Source organism: Euwallacea fornicatus, chromosome 12 (assembly GCF_040115645.1).
Source record: "Euwallacea fornicatus isolate EFF26 chromosome 12, ASM4011564v1, whole genome shotgun sequence".
In the NCBI taxonomy this organism is placed as follows: Eukaryota; Metazoa; Arthropoda; class Insecta; order Coleoptera; family Curculionidae; genus Euwallacea; species Euwallacea fornicatus.
The window spans coordinates 1,386,407-1,409,233 of NC_089552.1; the positions used below are offsets into that span (position 1 = coordinate 1,386,407).

At 41.5% G+C, this 22,827-nt stretch overlaps 1 protein-coding gene across 3 annotated transcripts in view; it reads right to left on the minus strand.

Moving 5' to 3' along the window:
• LOC136342644 (protein O-mannosyl-transferase TMTC1-like) overlaps positions 1-22,827 on the minus strand; it is a 167,519-nt gene that overhangs the window by 131,197 nt on the left and 13,495 nt on the right. For 2 of the 3 annotated variants that reach the window (XM_066288657.1, XM_066288656.1), the window contains exon 2: positions 5,103-5,441. In XM_066288657.1, the coding sequence (XP_066144754.1) occupies positions 5,103-5,395 (293 nt within the window). In that variant the 5' untranslated portion in view covers positions 5,396-5,441. Of the gene's footprint in view, positions 1-5,102; positions 5,442-17,817; positions 18,031-22,827 lie in introns of those variants that run through there. The other variant, XM_066288655.1, reaches the window with a different exon arrangement.

Below are 22,827 nucleotides of genomic sequence, written 5' to 3' on the forward strand. Positions count from 1 at the left end.
CTCGAAGGTGAGGCATGTTCGCTGGCCGAAATTACTGACCTCGCCGGCCGCTCGGCCGTAAATTCCCGCCTCGCTGGTAATGCGCTGGCACTACCCGCCGCAATTAAAATCATCAAGTCTAATTTAATAATTTGTTTACGTACAGCAGGTAGAGAACACTGCCAAATGCACCCAGAATAAAGGTGCGAGCACATCTCGGTCCCCTCTCGCAAACCTACCAAAATTAACCATAAAACAAGTCCGTAACGCAAAAATGACCATCGCGCCTCGAATCACAACATCATAAGATCCCCCATAGCATCAGCAATTAAAACAACAATGCGGTGACGACAGCATTGTGGCCCATTAGCTCACTAGGTCAGTAATGAACCATATACGTGTCATTATTGACCTATTATTCAACCGCTTGTTATCAGAGAGCTTGATTGGTTGGATCGATTTTTGGGCAAAAAGGGAGCCTGTTGTTGAGTTTAGAGTGTGGAAAGATCGTTGATAAAATAGAAAGTAGGACTGAAGAATCGTAGGAGTGTTTAAAGTTTTAATAGGGATGTAGGAGAGCACCGCTGGGTTATGACTTCCAAATTGTATTTCTACGTAGGAAGTAATCGAAATGGAACTCCCACGAGTTTTCAGAATTTTCGTTCGATGCCATTCAACCGAAAAGTGTGGAAATACATCTAGTGGCATTTAAAAAATAGGAAACCTTCCATCATGGCGACTTTCGGAGTGGCAAATATGAGGATGTGAAGTTCACGTACAGGGTTACCATGGCAGACCGGCTACTTTCAAGAATTGCATTGTCGGCATTCAGTGTCGTCTTCGAATCTTGTGCAACGCATTGAACCAAAATCAGGAACGAGCTTTCAGGTTCCAAGCTTTTGCTGAGCGCCAGCTTCCCCTTCCCGAACCTCACTGTGTTCAATGTTATTAATAATGAATATTTTAATTACTTATCGCTGATAATTACTCGCAAAACTCTATTTCCACGTAACTTCTTTAATATAAATTATCAGTAAATCAGGCCATAATAATAATAATAATAATAATAATAATAATAGTTATTATTATTATTATTATTATAATGATAACCACATATTACGAATATTTAATTATGAATTATTGAAACGATTATTAATACCTAAGTTACGGACTGAAATTTGTAATTTGCAATTAATGGAAATTTAATATGTATTTACTAAATTCGATTCGTCCGGCCCGGACTGGTCTGGTTGCTTGGTCACAAATTAGACCAATATCGGCTGCTTCTAGCTGATGCTCACAGGGTCGTCTCGGGTGGGAGTTTGGCCGGCTCGTACGCATATGAAAAAACTTATTTCGTCCAATATGCTGGCGTCCCAACCGTCGGACATCAGCAGCAAAAACGAGCGCTGCGAAATGCCGTTAAATTTAAACAAACAAATTGTTAATATTTTTCGTGCTCAACATCACTTACATTAATTGTACGATGTACTGCGATAAATTTTCCGCACGCATTTGTGACTCAAAGCTCCTCGTTTAGAGCTTGGAGAATGCGGAAAGACAACAGACATGCGCTCGTGGGATAATTGTATTACCCGCGTGCGCGAACGAGAAAAATCAGTGTGCGACAAAACGTCTGTTTCCGCACTTGTCGGGCAATTAGTCGTAACGTGTCTTAGACCCGCAACGGCACAGGCAAACAAATCGAGTAGGTATATGATTCGAAAGGCATAAGCACAGAAAAGAAAATAAACGATATATCCATTTGGAACGTTGATTTTTCATGGACAAACTGGACAAATACAAAACGTGCGGTCGCTACAACGATAAATCTCTCCGAAAGTGTCGATACTGGGAGAAGGATGTTTCATGGACAAGCTATAAATTTATTAGACAAACACTCGAAAGCTTTCCGGAAAGTTTCCTCTTTCGGGCTGATGATTGATATCTCTTAAGGGGCGATCTGGAGCTAATTGTACCAGCATGGAATAAATAATGAAACCGTTGTAAAAGTCACATTCGGTTCCCTCTGCGCCTCCTTTTTGACGTCTAGACCAGGTCACAAAAACATTACCTGAGGCCAAGAGGGTCCGGAGAATACTCATTTGCCCTCTTGTCCTCTACTTTATTTAGTCTGTGTTTTATGTAGCCCCCGGCCGGTCATTAATTCCACTGGCCTAACTCAAACGACCGTGAAGGATGTGTGTTGTATTTTTGATTAAATACAGCCATAAAGGGGATTTCTGGAGGACCAACTCAAATAAGTTTCCGTGTATATGGTTTGGAACATTGGAATAATTCTCCGAAACGAATAATGACGGTAATGTCACCTAAATATGAGTTTTATTTCGAGATAACAGCGTTTGCGATAATTGGCCATTGTGTCAATGTCTTCCAGTTTTGCTATTAGAGTTTCGCGGGTCAAAAGCCTTGGACAGATCAAGAAGTACACCTTCTCGGAATCTTTCGCAACGCGACGTTGAAGAGATACTTATATTGATGAGTTTCGCATTTGTGATGAAAAAATGGGAAATTTATTATTCATTAACGAGACAAACTAAAGAGATTCAATATCGGTCTGCTTCCTCACTTTAACGCGGTAATAATCACTATCAATACGTTAAGCATTTTGACTTATAAAGCGCAACAAATTTATTTAAACTGATGCATTTTTCATGGGAAAACAGCATAAATTTTCCATTCCGACCCTTTTTCAAACCGTCTTTGACGAATGGAAAGATGACTGTGTTACCTTATGTAAAATATAGGGCTTATCAGATTACAGCGCCCTTCATTGGGGTGGCTTCTTCCCTTCCGTGACTTTATTAGCATGTTAAATGGTACATTTTCCGAATGGAAATACACCGAGCGAGTTTAAGGTACTCTCGAATGGTATAGGGCAATGTTAGTAATTGATTTCCTTTTCATGGAAATAAAGAGGGATGTAATGTAATTATTTGGAGCGTTACAGAATACACCAGACAATTATTGGAAGCTCGATTATTGTTGTTGCGTCTAAAACGTTGTAAATTGCAAACGAAAATCTATTTTAAGTATTGGTATGATTGGGCAGAAACCGAAATGGAAAAAACAACTAATTAGTGCAAATGATGAAAGAGTGATTGAACGAGCTTTTCATACTGAATAAGATGAAGCAGTGAGCGTGCTAGCGACTAACGGAAGTAGAGAAGAGGTGCGCGAATGTGCTTTTGAGAAAATTAAAAACAAAAAGTTACAGCTGGCCAATGTAATATGGTTAGCCGATTTAGGTTAGCAACACGGCGAAACGCAACGGCTGCGATGAAGCACTGTAGCGCTGCTGTTCGATGAATGCGCCCAATCAAAAGCTCGTCTCGTAGCAGCTAATTGTTTTCAGCAGAAATGTGCTGATTTTTACGAGGACGGTTTTAATAGAACCATTAAAACCGACACTGAACACGAATATGCAAAAGTATTTGAGGAACACATAAATTTTTTTTTTTAATTTTATTAATGTTTTTTTTTTCAATCATTAATTATTATGAAGAGTGTGTAAATGTTGATCAATGTAAACATCTAAAATAAATTTAAAAACATTTAAATTGGAGGCAAAAGGCGGAATTCTCCATTCCAGAGGAAAGGTAAGTCATACAACGCTAGATTGTGAAAATAAAAGGATGAGCGCCATGCAAATAATAATTGTGCCAAGTTGGGAAAGGCCAAAACGAAATGTTTGTATTAAAACACTACGAATAGCGTTGAGAATGAAGGTAAAGTGCCAAAAACGATTATTTTAATGACACTTTATCGAAGATAAAATATAATGAATGCTAATTTAGGAAAAAACTCGTTGTTGGCGGTGAATCCTAAATGCAGGGTTTTAATTGAGCCATTTACTGTCTATCACCCAATATCTAATATTAACAATAGGTAACATTTCAAGGTACGGATCTGATATTTTAACGCCTACTTGAATTTCTTTTAATAGTTAGCAGGAGGCAGAGAACCAGAAACGTAGGACGTTGATTATGCTATTTGGTGTTTACCATGAAACGTCTGACAAATATATTACAGCTGACGAGTTTATCCAAGACACGCTCCTGATATTTCGACGCTTACTTGAACGATCACGCTTTATAACAAGCACATTACGAATTATCAGTTAATTTCGGGGCTTCTACATATAAATTAATTTTGGAATGAACTGAGTGCTTTTTGCAATTCGAACATTATCTAGAACTCGGAGGTTGGCGGCCCACGTGTCGAACTTTTAACTCGTCGACATTTTCATTGACTTTGACACACATTGCCATTGACTTTGACATATATTTCCATTGACGTTGACAGACATTGCCACTGACGTTGACGGACGTTGAGTTTGCTGTCAGAGTCACTTTAATTTTCATAAATTGTTAAAATCGTAGCAAAAATATTACACGCTGCTTGAACGAAAAAATGTTTTTAACGAAAACGACTTACCGCACTCGCCAGAAAATTAGCAGCGTTTCGTGCTCGTATGATTTATCAATATGTTTTAGTCATAATTTAATTAAGGTATACATTGACTAATGATTTAATAATAATTCTCTTTCGGTCAAATAATCCCCATATAACAATTTAATGCTCGCTTTTTAACTAAATATCTGCACATTTTATCTAGAAATAAAATCAAATATTTGCCTAATGCTTCCGATATGTTCACAAATTTACAAATCTAAATTAAATATATATTGTTCACCTTTGATATATTAAAATTCAGATTTATTATCGCCCATTGGAGTTTTAATTGCAAAATACACATTCCTCCACTTCGGAGATTTCGTGAAAATAAACCAATATTAACATTCGTTTAATTCACATGGTTATTATATTACTACTCAAAGCACGATTACCATAATTGGTTGAATAATAAGATGAGGTGCATATTTGTGCATGAAATGGTGTTTTTAACTCTAATTGAGCGTTAGTTATGTGAATGCTTCGGCGCATTCCTCTCATTAACAAACGCCACTCCCAACGTCTCCGCATATACATCAGCCGCACAAACATAAAATTACATTATGCAAATTGCATAACCTGCGCAGGGTTATGCAAAGAATCCTACGCGGTAATTGTAATTTATCGACCAACTTTTATGCACTAACCTGAATGTTAATACTGTTAAAGGCCTGTAGCTCTTGTGACTGTCCTCGTCCGCCATCGGCGTGCCCCAAAAATCATTTTCAAAAACACTTTTCAAGGGGTTCTGGGCTAGTACGTCTCTGTTCAATGTCACTGCTGGGATGTCGTCATGAACAAAGTCACCGTCAATCCCATTCAGATAACACGTCACTGCCAATGTCCCCACCACTCCATAAATCGGCCATGAGGAGGGGGATTTTTTGGTATAGTCTGCACTAACCTGGGCGGGGGTGGTATGGGTTTGCTTCCTCTTCATTTTTTCATTGGACTTTGTCTCCCTTGTTCCATTTCTTTTATGGAATCTGGAACAAACATAAAATTTCGGGGATAAATCACGAAGTCACAGTAATAATTTCTCCTATTTGAAATAATGTTTTCTTTACCTCGGTATAGAAAGTCGATTATCCGACTGTGTGAAATATTGTCACGAACCCCGTTCGGAGCATTAGCATTGTCAACAAAGAGTTTGGCTGACATTGATATACTGGCAGAGAAAGAATCACGGATTTATTAGCTGCTAGTGTGTTTTAGTTACATATTCAAAGTTATTTTAGGTTAATTAAGATTCGCAGATTTTCTGCCAATCTAGTAAATCGACGCTTTAAGTTTCAAATCGAAGGCTGGAGGGAATTCAGGGTTAGTCAGCGAGGCGAATCTCTCCCTAAAGGGAAACTTTAATATAAAAGTTTTGTTTTTGTAAAGACACTAATTTCTGCTCGCACCTTAAATTACACAGCGCGGCCCCAACTGAGGATGCGCGACAGACGTGCACCTCCTGAAACCTGCGTGACTCACTTTTTACGTCAAGTTCTCCATAAAATTTTCGAACATTTTTTGTACGATACGCGCCCGAATTCGATAGTTTTGCGAATGTGGCCCCGACACACATCCGTAATAATCAGCTGGAACCACTAGAATGGCCGCAGACCCGGTTTACTTGCAAATTTCCCCTTTGTAATTTTACGCACAAACGAATCGACACTGTATGTTTTCATCTTAGTTTTCATGGCGGAAACAATGAGTTTACGACCAGCGGCTGTTGTTTTATTTTTACGGTCCGTCACTCACAGCAGAGGCCGTAAATTTACAATAACGCCCGTCGCTCTTAGCAACGGCCTGTAAAGTAGAAATAATGCCGGTTAATTTTTAACCACATTTAATCAAAGGACCGCGCGTAATATTTTGCTGATTGCGGGCGGGTCCTCATCAACTTTCGGCAGAACGCTCTAAAGCGCGGTAACAATTCGTTATTTGATCAAATATAATTTCGTATGGAAGTACACAAGATGCCATAAAATTCGGATATAAAGTTAACAAGATATTGCGAATGATGCAAAATTTTATTACATACTGTAATACTATATCATACACCAAGGCCGTGAGGTGCATTATCATGCTTCGAACGTCGAGTTTAAATCTAAGACGTGAGGGTCATAAATATTTCACAGCGCCGATGCACATGCGACTTTTTCCGCTACTAGATTTAATAATGTTTGACAAAATTATGATAAACTCGCCTCAAACAGGTCTAAATTGAATGATAACAATAAACAAAGAGCTAACGCGTCTCGAATCAAGACGTCAGCGGCGCCGATTCATTTGACACTCATTCCCATAGCGACGACGAGCAAAGCGACAGTTAGCTCGCCTAGGTGAATAATTACCCATATACGTGCCACTGTTAATCTCTTATTCATCAGTTTGTAAAAAATAAGGCGTGAAAATTGAGGTCACAGTCATTTAGCGCACTCAATAATGGTCGCTTCCAACGCTAATAGTGGAGAAAAAACGCATTGAGGGCCCCATGCAGAAGGGGCAAACAACAATAGAAATAATTATCGTTGAGAAATCTCTCCGTAACGAACGACTTAATTCGATTCCATTTCGGTAATCCGGTTTTTTTTTGTGAAAACGAGCAATTTTCGTGTTATAAAATTCGCACCCTTCATCACTTTCATATTCAAAATATTATTTGCCAAGCGAGGGAAAATGCAGAACTCCCTAGCACAGCGGAATTGTCGTTACAAAATTGCGTTGGAGGTAATATTGATATGCAGACTTTGCATGTAACTTCCTACTTGCATAAATAAGAAATAAATGTGATTTGATATTCTGCGCGGAGCACAGTATAAAACGGCAAATTTCTCATATGGGTAATTAATTAGTGTCGTACTGATATGCTTGGATGGTGCTTTTAAAACTCCAGTACGTCACCAAGCCCGCATACATCACCTCTACATAAATAGCATATCAACCGCCATTCTTATCTCCAAGTACAAGAACTAAGCGTTCGTAATTAATTTTCTAGTTAATCGCTCGATTCCAAGGCTATACATAACTCGCGCGATATAATTGCCGGCTGTAAATTACGTCGGTAAAAATAAAATCGGGCATTAAAACGGGGAACATAATCCTTTGCAAAGCTCACATATTGAAGGTCTTATAAATAAAGTGTAAATAACCATAGCGATAATTAGCGCTGAATAATCTCGTCGTAACGTGACAATGAAGGACTTAATTCGATTTAATTTTACTAATTTAGTGTTTTCATTAGCACTCGAAATTTGCGCGTTATAAAATTCGCAACCTTCATCACTTTGATATGCAAATTATTATTTGCGAGGGGCGGGGGGGAAAATGTAGGATTCCCCAGAATTGCGGGGTTCTCGTTAAAAAATCGTATCGGAGGTGGCATTGGTATTCACATTATGTACTCCCCGCATATACAGTAAATAAACAACATTCGGTGTTTTGTGCAAGACGCGAAATGATAAATTCTCCGCAAGTGCGATTAGTGTCGTTCTGATGTTCTTGGGTTATGGGGGTTCACCTTCATGTAAATAGCGCACCAACAGCCATTGTGATCTCCAAGAACTAAGCGTTCGCAATTAATTTTCCGGTTAATCGCTTCATTCCAAGACTGTACATAACTAGCGCGATATAATTGCCGGTTGTAAATTATGTCGGTAAAAATAAAATCGGACAACAAGCATTAAAACGCAAACATAATCCTGGCAACGTAAAAGCGTAACAAAACTAATTTCAATGCAGCTAGTTTAATTTTATTTCCATCTGCATTAAAATAATGAGCCCGCCAACGAAAACGCCGCTGTTTCGGCAACGCGAGCGCCCTCTCGTTTTATCGAAATAGCTTTTTCCATGGGAAGACCACGCGATACCTTTACCCGTTTTTGTTCCATTCGGGGTTATTTTGCGGATTAGTTTCGGTTTTTCTTTGTTTTTAGTGTGCAGTTAGCACTGGGATTTTTATTGAACCGAAAGAGCGGCATTAGAACGCAGTTCCATTTAATTCCTATTGGTGCTGCCGTTGTTGCTGCCGATGCTGTCGCTGTTAACATAGACAACCGACTGATTTATCGTTTTTATTTAGTGTTTGTTTCGGAAAATTGGGAACTAGAAATTTAATTTACGTGCAAAAACTACGGTTCTTTACACACACATCGTACTTGTAAATGAAGTTATTTCCATAATGAATCTCGCAATGTAAAAGTGCTCGCGGACGCAAACAAAAACTCATTACCCGAAGGCAGTAAACCATAAAGAGCACTGTTTAATGGACGCTATCCTTGTCGTTATCCTTCGTGTGTACTTAAAAGGATATAAAACTAAGTTGGGTTATATTTTAAAAATGCAAGTGGTCCATTTTTGTATTGCAGCAATTTGTGCTAAGTTCATGCTGCTGCCATATAACGGAGTTATATGCAGAGTGTCTCTGGATGCTCTCTGTCGAAGTGCTTCAAGACGAGCTATCCCAATTGGCCTTCTGGCAAAAAGGGGCGGAGGAGGCATAACTCTAAAAAAATCAAAATGCATCTTTTGAGTTAACAACACTCTTTAGTCCCGGGCTCGTTTTGCAAAATCTGAGACTTAATTAGTAGCACTGTACGTGGTGACACAGAACTCCCCGCATTTCTTAAAAGTATTTCAACAGTATTAAAATACTGCATAAACCGATAAATTCACATATTTGACGGACCGAAACGTTTATTAGATCGACATCGATAACGTTAAACAAATGGTGCAGGTATAAATCAAAATATGATGGTTCCCAGTGGTGAATGTGCCGGCCCAGACCATCACCGACGCTGGAAAATTACCGATTTCTTCGCTGCCGTGGTCCCCCTTTGGCCCCTCCGTGGTAGCTGGCGACGACTTCCGCGGTTGTGGACTGGTTCCATCGGGAAAATTTTCTCGTTGGTGAAGAGTGGTGAGAGGCTGATGCGGCGAAAGTTCGCCTGCACTGTTTCCTTGAGAAAATAGACGCGGGCGATTTTATAACTCTGCAGTTTCAGCTTCTTCTCGACAATATGGCGGACGAACACACCCCCGGTACCGAGCTCTTTTGCCGTTTTACGCGTCGAACGTTCGGGATTGGCGTCCAGGTAGTACTACATCGTACCTGTAGTTGGACGGCCCGCGGTCCCTCCCCTCTCTTTCTAACGTTTTATCGCATCGTAGACCGTTCGTTCCTTGAAATAAATCGTGCGAATAATGTCAGCTGTCTTCATTCTGTTCCTGTGTAACTCACCTACGGCGGCAGGTTCGTTTCCACGCGGCATGATGTTAGCGCAACTGAAAGCGGGCACATAACTAGGATACGTCACGAACTAAAATTACGCGTAGAATTCGATTAAAACATCAAAAATACGCAAACTTGACCACACCGACGACGAAAGCTTCTCAGAATAGAACGGCGGAAACTTTTCTGTTACCCCGTAATATACCTGTGCCGATTCGATTTGCTCGTAATTATTTTATAATGAAACGCCATTTTGATAGAATGATTTTGAACTAAATTGTAATCCGCTGTTTTGACAACAAACTCAATCAACAGAAATTGAAATTATTATTGCAGTCAATCACGGCGGTCTCATTAAATAATAATTATTCACAGCTATTTTGTTGGCACATTAATAAAACATAAAATATACTATAAATTATAGAATTGGAACTTTTTAAAACATGATAAAACATTCAAAGCAATATTGCCTGTCCAGTGGCAGTCAAATTTGCAGAAATCGATTACTATTATTTCTCTATTTTTATATACTTTTCCGGTAGTGACGAAACGAATTATTCATACATTCGACGTTCGTACCGTGCAATAATTATTAACAACGAGTTTTCCGTTAGTTTTTTTTGAAGCCCCAGCCGGTTTAATTTTATAAAAAAATCACCACCAGTAATTGCTTTTTACGTCACTCGAACCGTCATCCTAGAAATTGGAGTTTTGATATGAAACGCTGACGGGTAGCGAAAATGATATTGAAGGTTTTCAACATATTTTCCTGCCTTTTCTGCGAAAAAAATGCTTTATCAACATAACAAAATTGACGAATTTAAATAGAAAACAGATTTAAACTAAACGCGGACCGAGCGCACACAACTAAGTTCTAAGCTCCCGTTGTGACCGGCATCATCAAACAATTTAAAAAAATACATACACGTTTTCAATGCCTCTTTGAAAGCAATTTATTCGATGGAATTCAACTGGTTCGAATAGCACAAATTGCATAACAATTTTTTTTATGGTGCCTAAAGCCGTACTCGGTGTTGTCTGGCCCGGAAGTGAGCGCGACCTCTCTCAAGGGGTCAAAATGAGGTGCCTCCGTAATGTGACCACCCCAAATAGCTATGGATTGAAAGTCACGGTTGGACCGCCCTGAGTTCACATACTGTATCGTGCAAGAATAACCAGCAACTTTGCTAACTATAGCCAAGGTTAAATGGTAAAAACGAATTACTGTACTACGAGCATAAACGTGGTGCCAGCTCAGCGCCTAAAAAAGGGTGTTTACGTGTGACGTAAGCAAAAACGTACAAAAATAAAGGGCTACTAAGACACAGGTCTCAAAAGTACTGATTATAGAATCAGCGCCGTCCTGAGCCCACGTTCTGCTTTCCAGCCGTCAACATCCAGGACTCGGTCATCTAGCAAGTTTTTCAAAATTGTTTCCAACTTTTACGGCCAGCAGTTGCAATGCAGGATGGTACCGATCACTCAATCTCCAAGGATTTCCTGTCCCCACCGTTTCTGTAGAAATTTTGCGGACCAGGAAGCTTTCACCCTTGCGGGCCACTGACCTTCCTTCCTGCGGCCATTTGTGTTCGTATTTCCGATAGGCGCAGTGACTCCTTCCGTGTGATTCACAGGTTTGACATGTCGGATGTGAGTCGGGGAACTCCCGTGAGGCGTCTGGTTCTACACCATCCTTCTGATTTTTTTTCCGTGAAATGACGGCCGCTGCGATTGCGACTGATGGGAGCTTTCTCGCGTGACGCGATCTGGACGCTCACGGTACCATCGGAACGTCACTAAACCGTTATTTTACCTAAATTCCGCAACATCAATACGCGATACTTCAGCAACGGCAATTATTGGCCTCAGCGATTGCTGACTGAACAGTGGCTATAGATTACAGGCAGCACGCGCAATCAACGAGATTTTTCCCTGGCAAATCACATAAGCTGCCTCGTTGTTCGGTCAGGTTTCGTTAACATTGGCAAATGCACTGTTGGACTCTACAGGAGAGCTAGAAAAAATTCGCTTACCGAGCCCGACCTGGAAAGTCGTCTTCTGGCAAGTGTGCTCAGATGCCACGCTGGGCGGAGGAACGGGCTCTTGAACCAAATAATAATCGTTTTTTTGTGTCTCTCCTCTCCTAAATCCCTCCTTAAAGCAGTTCCCGAGGTACGGCCCGCGACCCTTTTTTTTCGGGCACTCTGGACGTCGTAATTCCCTAATGATGCAGTAATTTTCGTTTCACCCTGTAGACCGTTAAAAATGCATTTTCAATGGGGAACAATCGCTACCATCCGGAGATCCAGTTTTAGTCGGAGGCTGTGCAGTCAGCTATTGCGTCCCGCCATTATCAGTTATTATATATATTTCAGCTTCGGCAATCAAAGTTATGGAACAGCTTCGCGTTTTTTCGAAATCCTGCTGAAATTCCGGCTTATCAGCGGAACAATGTCGATTATCTCCTCGTGCGAAATAGGGTCACGTTCCCAATAAGAATTCTGTCATAAACTACCATCACTAGCCGATTTAAAGCTCTGAAAGCATTGCGGGCTCATAACCTTTCTTCTCCGGTGTAATACACTGCAATCACAGTTACATTGTACTCGGATAAACAAACGTACGCCGTGTACCAAGGGATTATGTTGTTTAAATTTTAGAGGCCTTTCAAAACTGGGATTTCGGCGATGAAAAATTCGAGCAGGCTGAAAGCTTTTTGTTTGCAAAAAAGTGTGCGAGCCAAATGCAATGATTGATGTTGCCTCTCAAATTTTAGAGGGATTGTAATAATGTTAGGGTTAATCTTTTAGCTGAAGAAATCCTCTTTAGAATGAAGACAATTTTGCAACGAAAGCATTAACTCGAAAATAGATTAAGGCACGTAGTGAGATCGGTTCGTACAAAAGCGAGCCCCATTGTTGTGCTCTGACAATGCGGGTCGCAATTTTATTAACATGGTGCCCGTCCAGTGCACACTTTCATCCCCCTCGAAATTTGCATGCCAAAGCTTTTGCTAACGTGGCATATTGTTTTTGTCTACGTATATAATAAATTATTTTATCCGGACAATATTAATATGACTGCAATTAACGTATGTGCGCGCGGGCCCAATCAAATCTTTCGGGTTTGACGTGGGGGAATGTGACCTTTTCAAAGACGCGTCCTCGGACAGGCGTCATGGCCGCGATGGGTGAGCGAAGCTCGCCCACCGTGCTGCAAGTAGATCAACGAACTCGCAACAGCGGATTTCTCCTTACAAAAGTTCATTGCTGAGATCAACGAGAAGTCCGAAGGACAAAAATACCATCTTCCTCTTATGGAACGATCGAGTCGAGCGCCTCGAAAACCGCCCTCGGATTCTTAACTAGCATCGGTTCTGTTCGCCTCCGTCGTGGTCGTACCCGAGCGAAGACCGGCACATCAGTGGCTGTGGCTTCGGGGCTGCAGTAGACACCTGCAGCGTCGCCCTCTACCTTTCCATCACCGAACGTCGCAAGTCGCGCGAAACCGTGCTGCCGGGCCCGGATTTATTTACAGCAAAGCGGGTCTTCGCATTAATGCCTGAACGATTCCCTGTAGCTTTCTACGACTTGTCGGTCGGTAAAAAGTTTTACCGCTCGAAAATCGAACTGCAATCTCCATATCGAAAGTTTTTGAAGGTCGCATCGCGTGCGGCAAACTTCTTCCGCACGTGTGCGTATAAAACCCTTCTCGCACGCGAAGGCACGTGCACTCGTGAGAGAAACGCCGTAGCTCGCACGCGCGAAAATTTATTTACTGCACTCGTTTGGCGATCGGACTGCACGCAGCGTGCGTATCACTATCCGCACGTTTCGGGTGTGCGACCATTTCACGCGTTACAGGGGTGAATGAACGGGAATTGAAACGGATACATCGCGCACATAATTAGATAGAAAAATCAACAAAAAATTTCAAAATCATGGAGTTTATTGACCTAAAATTTGATTGACTAACGTTAGAAAGAGATGAACGCAACTGAAAATCGATAGTGAAACCCTTTTGAAATCCCCTATCGGTAATTTGAGTGTGCAAATTTACCCTTTGGAAAGGGAATATTGAAGAGACAATAGTTCGGAATTTGCTGCCATTATTTAGGCCTATTTACTTCCAGACAGTTCGATTGCAAGACGAAGATGGCATGTGTAGACATGACGAAATGGCGGAAAAAGTATGACGCCCTTTAGTCCCAGTGAGTAATAATTACCACCCGGCACATTTCCACCCTGAACGATAACTGAAAAGTAATTGAGACAGTTCCGGAGTGGTTTAAAGGAGTGTTCTCTCGTTCGAATTGGCACTTATTAGGCCACTCACAGTAACTGTCCATATTTATTTTCGGACATTAATGCTTTGTATTTTACTGCGACATAATTTTTTAAATAAACTCCATCATCATCATCATCATCATCATCATCATCATCATCATCATCATCATCATCATCATCATCGTCGTCGTCGTCGTCAAAAATTGATATAATTGCATGAAATAAATTGTCATATGTAAAATGACGAAAACCCTCCATTAACTTGGGAATCGATGATGGAATCGCTGCAATGCTGGACGGGAGGTAAAATGGACTCAGCCCTATCCGACGCCGTAAAGGTTTGTGACTCGTCAGTATTACTGGATGACTGATGCATCAGACCGGAGGTTAGGCGTGAGACGAGATTCCGAGCAATCTGACTATCACGAAGGAGATAGGAAACAGACATTAAATATGAAAAAGTCACGAAAGAAGTGCCAGGAAATTGCAAGCGTGAATCCGGAAAGTGTAGCATTCCTTCTGCGGTTGAGGATGTGGCCCGTGCATCCATCATCCGACTGGAACATAAAATTTTTTGTGGGTTTGAGGTTCCGGCCCATCCATCAGTCATCCGACCAAAACATAAATTTTCTCCTGAGTTTGAGCCTCAGGATCCATTCATCCGTTATCTGGTGACGTGATGAGGCAACGGGCACTTTGGAGACTTGGCATGAGGAACGCTTTTAAGAACCGTAAGAGAGCAGGATAATATGGAGAGGAACTGCCAGCGGTGAGCAGTTTACTTGTCGTCTGCGTGCAGCGGTGTATACCGAGGGCAGTTCTCGCACCCTGGGAGGTGAGGTAAATTACTAAAGAGAATTTTATTATGAAGTTACATTGAATATCACCCAAATATCGTCCTGGAGTCCTCTCGCCGCTAATCTCTTTAGACCGTAATTAGTTTTGAATGCACAACGAGCAACAAAATCATCTTCACTATTTCGAGTCTGTATAGGTTAATGTGTTCATTGTTTGCCAACAAGCTCAGGAAGTTCCTGACTAGTTTCCAAACGAGTAAAATTTTAAACCCCATTCTTTTCTAGCAATTTCTCGGGGGTCGTTATTTTTATATTACAGGGAAAGTTTCCGAATAGCACTGAAGGAAACTTTTCCATATTGTAACTGGCTAATAACCGTACGCAAAGAATACGAAAGTGTTCTGCCGCCATTAGTATTGTCGCATGTTCGGGTTATCATCACTGTCGAATCAAACCGCACCTCGTTGAACAACCGACAAAGAAGGTTCAACAAACAATGCAATTATATGCCTTATTCAATATCGCCCGGTATACAGGTCTAATAGTATTTTGCTGAACTTTCCCTCGGTGCAATTTTCTATTTTGGATGTACCTGACCTGTTCCCCCTATTTCCCTTAATGCTCCGGGAAATTTGCATCGCATTACAAAGTATAAAGTCATTTAAGTTGGTAGTTTTGGCCGGAGGAGCTCCGCCCCCTTGCGTTCCTCGAAAGTACAGTTTGAGTAATTTTAGGGCTTAAAAGTTAATATAGTTTCTCTGATGACAGTTTTAGTACAATCTGAACGGCGCCTTATTAGTTGTTTTTTTTTATCTCACGTGACACGAATTTACTTAATGATAAACCTTATTTGATAAATTTCCTCTAAAACCTTTGTACAGGACGCAATGTGCAAGACTGCTGGAATGTAATGGGGAAAGACCAACTTCTATTATTACGAGCTATAATTAGTTTGAGCTCAATAATAGAATTGATACGGTTTAACGTACCTAATAGAGGCTGCATTGAATTCAATGTGTTGGGAACCGATTATTTAATCGTATATTTCAAGGTGAGCTTCAGGTTATGCGACCGGCAAATAACCAATACGAAAGAGTCTCAATTTAACGTTTCTCAACCTGCATTTCCAATAATCCCAGACCACGAATGAGGCTCAATATCGGAATCATGCTAGTCACGCAGAGCGAAAAACAGTTTTCCCGCTTTTATTAAAAATTTCATGTTTCTGAAGTGGAACTCTTCACCAATTCAAGCGCCATCTTGTCCTCCCTCTCCACTGACAAAACCAATTGCAGTGGTAACGAGAACGGGGGCGACAGGACCTGGAATGGGACACTGCAATTTTCAGCGACGAATCCAGATTTTGTCTGAGTAAGCGTGGTGGTTGGCAAAGGGTGAGAATACGACGAGTTTCTTTTCAGTTTTAAGTCCAGAGGTATGTGCACCAGACCCTAGGCGACAATGGTGCTTGGTGCCATTGCTCATGGCCGCGGGCCACCGAGGGTTTCCACCAACGCTTCATCGGGGAAGTCTTCGAGCAGCATCTCCTGCCCTATCTCGGGACTCTCCGAAATCAAGTTTTTCAACAAGGTAATGCGGCATGGGGCGGGTCGTTATGGTTTCCTCTCCAACGAAACGAAACCAAATTGTTACTTTGGCCACCGCGATTTCCAGACCTAACACCGATTGAACTTGTCTGGGTTATTATGGGTAGGAAGTTCGAAATTTACCCCATCTTCCACAAACTCTAGAGGCGCCCTCTAATGCCACAGAGACGGCCTGGAAGGAGGTTCCTCACGAGGACATTGGTCGTCTTGACGCGTTCCAGGGGGCAAGGCGGAGAGCCGGCATATTAACTAGTTTTTTCGTGTTTTAACCATTGAATATGACTAATCCTCTGGCGATGTTCTTGGGTTAGTATTCGAAACGTACATACCAGAAAAATACATATAGGTGTTCTGTCTTCCGCATCCCATAGTGTACTGCGTGGCGTAGAAACGAGAACGGCCCGTAAAAATGGTTTTATTTAAATCATTTTTAGTGCGCATGTTTGCACATGGGAACACAAAAAACCATTAAATTTCAATCCACATTTATCAATGCATCTGCGGGTTATCAGGAATTTTAGGTTTTTTTTTTAATATAAAAATTGCAGCAAAATATCAACAATATGACTGCAGAATGTCACTTATTGGTGTATGGTGTGCCTAGAAGGCGCTTTTAGATCAATCAAATGTGTCTAGAAGCAGAACGCAACGAAATTTTCGTGATTTGGGCGAATTTCAGACAGGTCGGGGTTAAGGAAACCGCCACTTGAATCGCAGCGTAAACGTTATAGTGAGATGTTGCCAGGCATGACTCCGACAAGGACAAACAGGCAGAAGGGGAAGTACTGGACGATCCCGACGAACGACAGAAAGCCAAGATCGCCGCCTTCGAACTACGGCCCTAAGAGATCGGTTGGTCTCGTCGAAACCGCTGGCGGATCAGTGGTTCGCTGAATATGGAACACCCATTGGGATTCGAACCATTTATCGCCGAACGAAAGGTTTTAGGAGTCATTTCCTGCCGTTTCCATCTGGTATTACCCCTCACCTTCAATGTTCGTCAAGATTGACTGCAGCGATGGAGAGAACGGATACATTGGAATCTGGAATGGGATAGTATCGTGTTTGCTGACAAATCAAGATTCTGTTTGGGCACGCATGATGGTCGGGCAAGACTAAGAAGAAGACGAGATCCTCAGTTTACAATACTGAGGCAGGTCCATCAGACTGTTGACGGTACTGGCTTGAGGTGCTATTGCGTATGGCGGCAGGTCACTTTTCATTAGGGGCTGTACGACAGCCCAACGATACATCCGAGAAGTCCTGGACCGTCACCTTGTGCCTTATCTGAAAACTCTTGTTAATCCAGCTTCCCAGCAAGATGATGCACACAACGACTGTCGACTTCTTTCGGGTAAAAGCAATCAATTCGCTACCTTGGCCACCTCCAGTCCTCTCATCGATTGAACCCGCATGGGATATTGCAGGTGAAAGGTTGCATAATTTACCCCATCCGCCACGAACCCTAGTAGCGCCGTGTCACGCTGTCCAGTTAGCCCGGAATGAGATCCCCCAAGAGGACATCAATCACCTCATTAGATCCGCGCCTAGACGTGTACGGGAATCTATAGGACACAAGTTATTAATTTTTTTTTCTTTTGTTTTTTTAACAATTAAATTTGTTCAGTTTCGTAATGAAGCTTTTGTTTCGGCGCAGGAAAGGTGCGTCGGAAAATTATGGAAAAAAAAAAGGAAAACGTTTTCACGGGGCGCTCTCGTTTACGGGTCGCGCGGCGAGTGCGGTTTCGTATGGGCGAATCGACAACCGAACGTGACGACGTACGCCGGCGCTCCGTCGTCGTCACCTCCGTCCTGCTGGTTCCTTTGCAAGTAACAAAGTCGTGATTTCGCCATCACCCCGTATATAAGTACTCGGGCTTCTAAAACAATCAAATTTCAATCCTCCCCATTTCCTCGTCTTCTGACATCCGCAAAGAGCATTTCACAAGTCAAAATAAAACCTCATTTTGAAACAGAGCCTCTTAACTTCCCGTCTATTAACTTCCCTGACACAAGGCAGATATTTCATATTAAATGTCGCTTTCAGTTTTATGCAGGTAATAGTATTAAAATGCTCTTGTAGCAGAAGGCGTTATTTCCAGCATATTAATATATGCAGCCGGGGTATTTGCAGTAACACAAACATTGTGTAAATACTACTAATAACATGTATCGTCATTAATAATAAGGGTAATATCCACATTAGGGCTAAATGCATTATCTACCATATTTCTTCCGCTATCTGGTATATTAATCTACCTCTGTAATTGCTGTTTTGTACTTTAATGCGTCCGATAGAGTTCATGCTTTTATGGGCACTCAACGTGATGCAAAAAGGAACTTGTCATCGCCATATTAATAGAGGTTTCACAAAAAATAGTCAAATGTGTATCTGAACGTACGGTGGGAGGTTTAAAAATAATATATTTGAAATATCCCTCTTCACTGCACGCAATTGCATTTCGGTGCATTGTAATGGCATAAATGCAATCAAAGTGAAAAATGGATTTGATGTATGAGTTGTAATATGTAGTTTCCTTTGTTGTGTGTTTAATGCGGCAAGCGGTTGCGCTGTGCCAACTTTTGCAAAAACCGTAACATGAATATATTGTTGCACTGCTCGCGAGCCCCGCGATGGCTGAGCCCTCGCAGGAGCACCATCAACTCCGCGAATTTTTCGAAGATTACCGAAATCCTTTGGACGAATAAACAGGCCCCGATCCGGCACAATGCCCCATTCAATTCCGAACGTACAACAAGAGCCGAAAGAGTCCGTGTCGCCGGACGATTTTTTTCAATCGCCGGAGGATAAAACGTTATTTACTGCGTCGCTACGCGTTGAATAATGGACCCCTAGTACGTCAGGAGTGAATAAAATAATAGACAACACGCGAATTCCTTGAGCAACGCTCCGAACTAAACTGCTCGTCAGTCAAACGGTTCGGGAAATTTTTGGGTCGCTTTTAATGTCGAGCGATTTCACACCGGAGAAACAGATTTGACTACGCCTTGGGCTATTTTGAAGCCCATTAACTCCAGTTTTTGCTGAAATATCGAGCTTTCGCCCGAGCTTTCCCGTTGTGTTATGCGGAGTGGAAAAGAAAAAAGTGTGAAAAAATCAGTGTCGGTGGCCTCAAAGAATCGTTTTTTTTTTTTTTTTTGCTTTTTTCCGTCCGTTCCGACGTGGAAACGTCCAATGAGGCCAATATCTCTTTCTATTAAGCGCGTGTTTATTTGTGTTCCCCAGTTGACGGTCTAATTACGGGGGACTTTCAGCTGCAACAATTCCGTTCCGCAGTCGGGACTTGCTTCAAATTTTTTTTTTTTTTTTTTAGAAAATTCCCCAAAAAGGCAACGGCAGCCGCGCCCGCTCCCCGCGAGCTATTCCCCCTCCGGGGATTCCAACGTGCAAGACAAATTTCCCTAATCATATTTACACGGAGTCTCCACGTGAATTACTTTTGGTTTCGCCCTAGGCGAGAGATGCACTTAGTATACAAAGTCTTTCTCAGAATCTTGCATCATCACATATCAATCACATTCCGTTCTTTAAGTGCTCCTTTGTAAACGGAACGCATGCTCCCGAATGGGTAGATCTTATCTTGCAATTGGCTTGACGTCGCACTCCGGGGACCAAAATGGCACATTTTCGGAAATTAAACTAATTTTAATTACACCTGTGCCGCACAAGCCCCAAACAAATTTAATTATTAAATTAATTGAGGCTAGACCCCCGGCAGCTGTTTTCCATCACTCCCACTCAATTCAATTCCTAGACCCGAAAATATGCCTGCTTCGAGGCCTAAAGGTTGGCTACCTGCTAAGCAATTCGCATTCATTAGTAAATAACCTAGATTGGGTAAGTTTGGAGGGGTTTATTGCGCCGTTAGGTTTTTCTCCATTTTGCACTGTTTGAATTAATACAATTTCGCACATGTGAGCCCCTCCCCTACACTTGTGGCGTCGTCCAGTGCGAGCACCGGAACCTGAAGAAGAAAATTTTGGCGAACTAACTGGATGATTAGATTTTTAAGCGTGTCCCCTTGCTATTAAAATTGCGCGGCTTTAAAAATAATCCGAAAAAGGCCTTGGCCCGGGTGAGATTGCGAGCGATATTCGTGACGCGCGTGACAATATTGTTGCGAACGGCATCCCGCCATGCGCTACGCGACGACGCTGCGCGAATAGGTTAGAAGCGACGAGGGCTAACAAGCAAACGGCTTCCCGACATGAATTAATTGAAGTTTGTTTAAGAGAAGCTCTGTAGCGTTTTCATATAACTTCTCGTTTTAGCCCGTGAAATATTAGTGAATCTGCACATACACGGAGTCTAACGTTTTGCTAAAAAAAAAGTTGTTTTGATTACTGATTCCATTTCACACCCGATGGATTTACAAAGTCTAAAAAAAGTAGCATTTGATGTCACATAAAACGTTTTTTTTTTTTTTTTATCTTTACAAATCAACCACAAAGGTGTAAAAGTTTCATTCGTATGTGGAAAATAAAACCTCATTTTATTAATGCATCGAACCATAAACCCACGCATTTAATCAATTCTGCGGGAATATAAAGCTTTTTCTATACTGCATGGGTTTAAACGAAATGGCTCTAACACCATATTGACTTTTCATGCATGCATGAGGTACGTAATGGTTACTTTAAGAGAGTATCCGGCTGCAGCTATAGTTTTACTTAGTAATAAATACTGCGTTGAATTTTTTATCCTGAATTCGCCGGTTTTAATTAAACTTTAGCCTTTTAAGGTCTGATGCTAAATTCGACCTTTAAACAGCAAGAGAACCTCCAAATCGGAGATTAGGAAGGAATCCAGGACCTTAAACAACCGGGAGGATTGCATCTAATACTGTGAAAATTGTCCGTTGTAAAACCGGAAGCGAGACATATGCCGAGAAGTTATCTGGCGGCCATATTTTAGTGAGCACGCTGTGAAACCGTTAACTACGAAAGTTTTACTAGTGGCTCGGGGGGCCCCACCTGGGGCATACGCCCCGCCAATTTATTGGTTAATTAAATATATAAGCGTCGGAAAGTTGGCGGGAAGTGCAATTTTCCTTTTCGGTGCTTTTTGTTTTAGTGCCTGTCTTTGGTTTTAATTGGTTTTGTCTTTGAGTGTGCAGGGAATTTGTCACTTTATGCGGAAGAAATTCATTAAAATTCGCATATTCAAATTTATTAATTTGGAATTCATCAAAATCACTCGTCGCAATATGTTCATTAAACTTTCATTAACTTCAACGTCAGTAAAAAAGTAATAACAAATATTTCATTAACATGTAAACAAGCGGTATTAAACTATTATAATGCAAAATGGCAAAATCGATTTTGCAATTCGTATAAAACGTTTGTTCATGTTGAGCGGAGAATTTAATTTGCCAATATGGAATTGGTATCATTTTTACATCGCGAGTAATATATTCACGAATAAATTATCGAAAACGTTTATAAAATTAAAATTTTCAAATGAAATATTGGTCGAATTTGGTGTATCAATTGGTTCCACGCAGGAGTTTTAACCAAAATATTGTTGGATCATGTTTATCCGATTGTAGATATTTTCATCATTTTCAAAGCCCCTTAGGTCCCAGCGAAGGTGGGCTCCATCAATCTCCCCCGTCGATGTTTTCCAGGAGGAGCGCCAGCCTCCCTTAACTCAACAGCACGTTACCAACGCCGTTCAAACTGAACACGGACGAAGTCCCACCGAAATGCCCAGCTCAAGCACGATACTCCTAGTGACGTGTCTAATCGCCCGTATCCTTCCGTAACAACGAGACCAAAAAAGGCCTCGCGGTTGCTGTGGCAACCTCGGATTTCTGTGTTTAAATTTTCTGTCACGCTCCCTGTCGCTCGAGGTGTCAGCGTCTCTCGCACTGTCACGATGACACAGACTGTCAGCGTCACTTTGACAAACTAAGTTCCGTAATTGCGTCACGAACGCCGCGGGCGCGCATCCGCCGCAATCCAAATTGTTAATAATGGGGGTAAAAAGTATATAAAAAGTTTGCATGGATTTATTCGAGCTAGACCGGTTGCGGCTGCATTTGTCAGTCAAAATTTTAAAATCAAAATTTACGTGAGCGTTTTAGCGACAACGAAGAAGCGCTCTCCTACAACAGAGAAAATTGGAATAAATCACCCACGCTTTGCTGTACACATTAACATAATATTGCTTGAGCATGGAAAAACCAAATGGGAGATAGTATGGCCTCTTATGCGCATGGAGTCTCATGAAAACTTCAGGGAACTCCATCTTAAAAATGCCTTTTGATGACCGTCATCTTGCTCTTAAGAGAGAAAAGCGATATTTTGCATTTTAGAAAGCACTCAAACTCAAGAGCCAGCTCTTCATTCAGCTCTTAGTTCGTAGTTAGTTACCCACAAAGAAGCTTATGAAGGCGGCCGGGAGTCAAGACGGATATCTTTCCGAAACTATGATT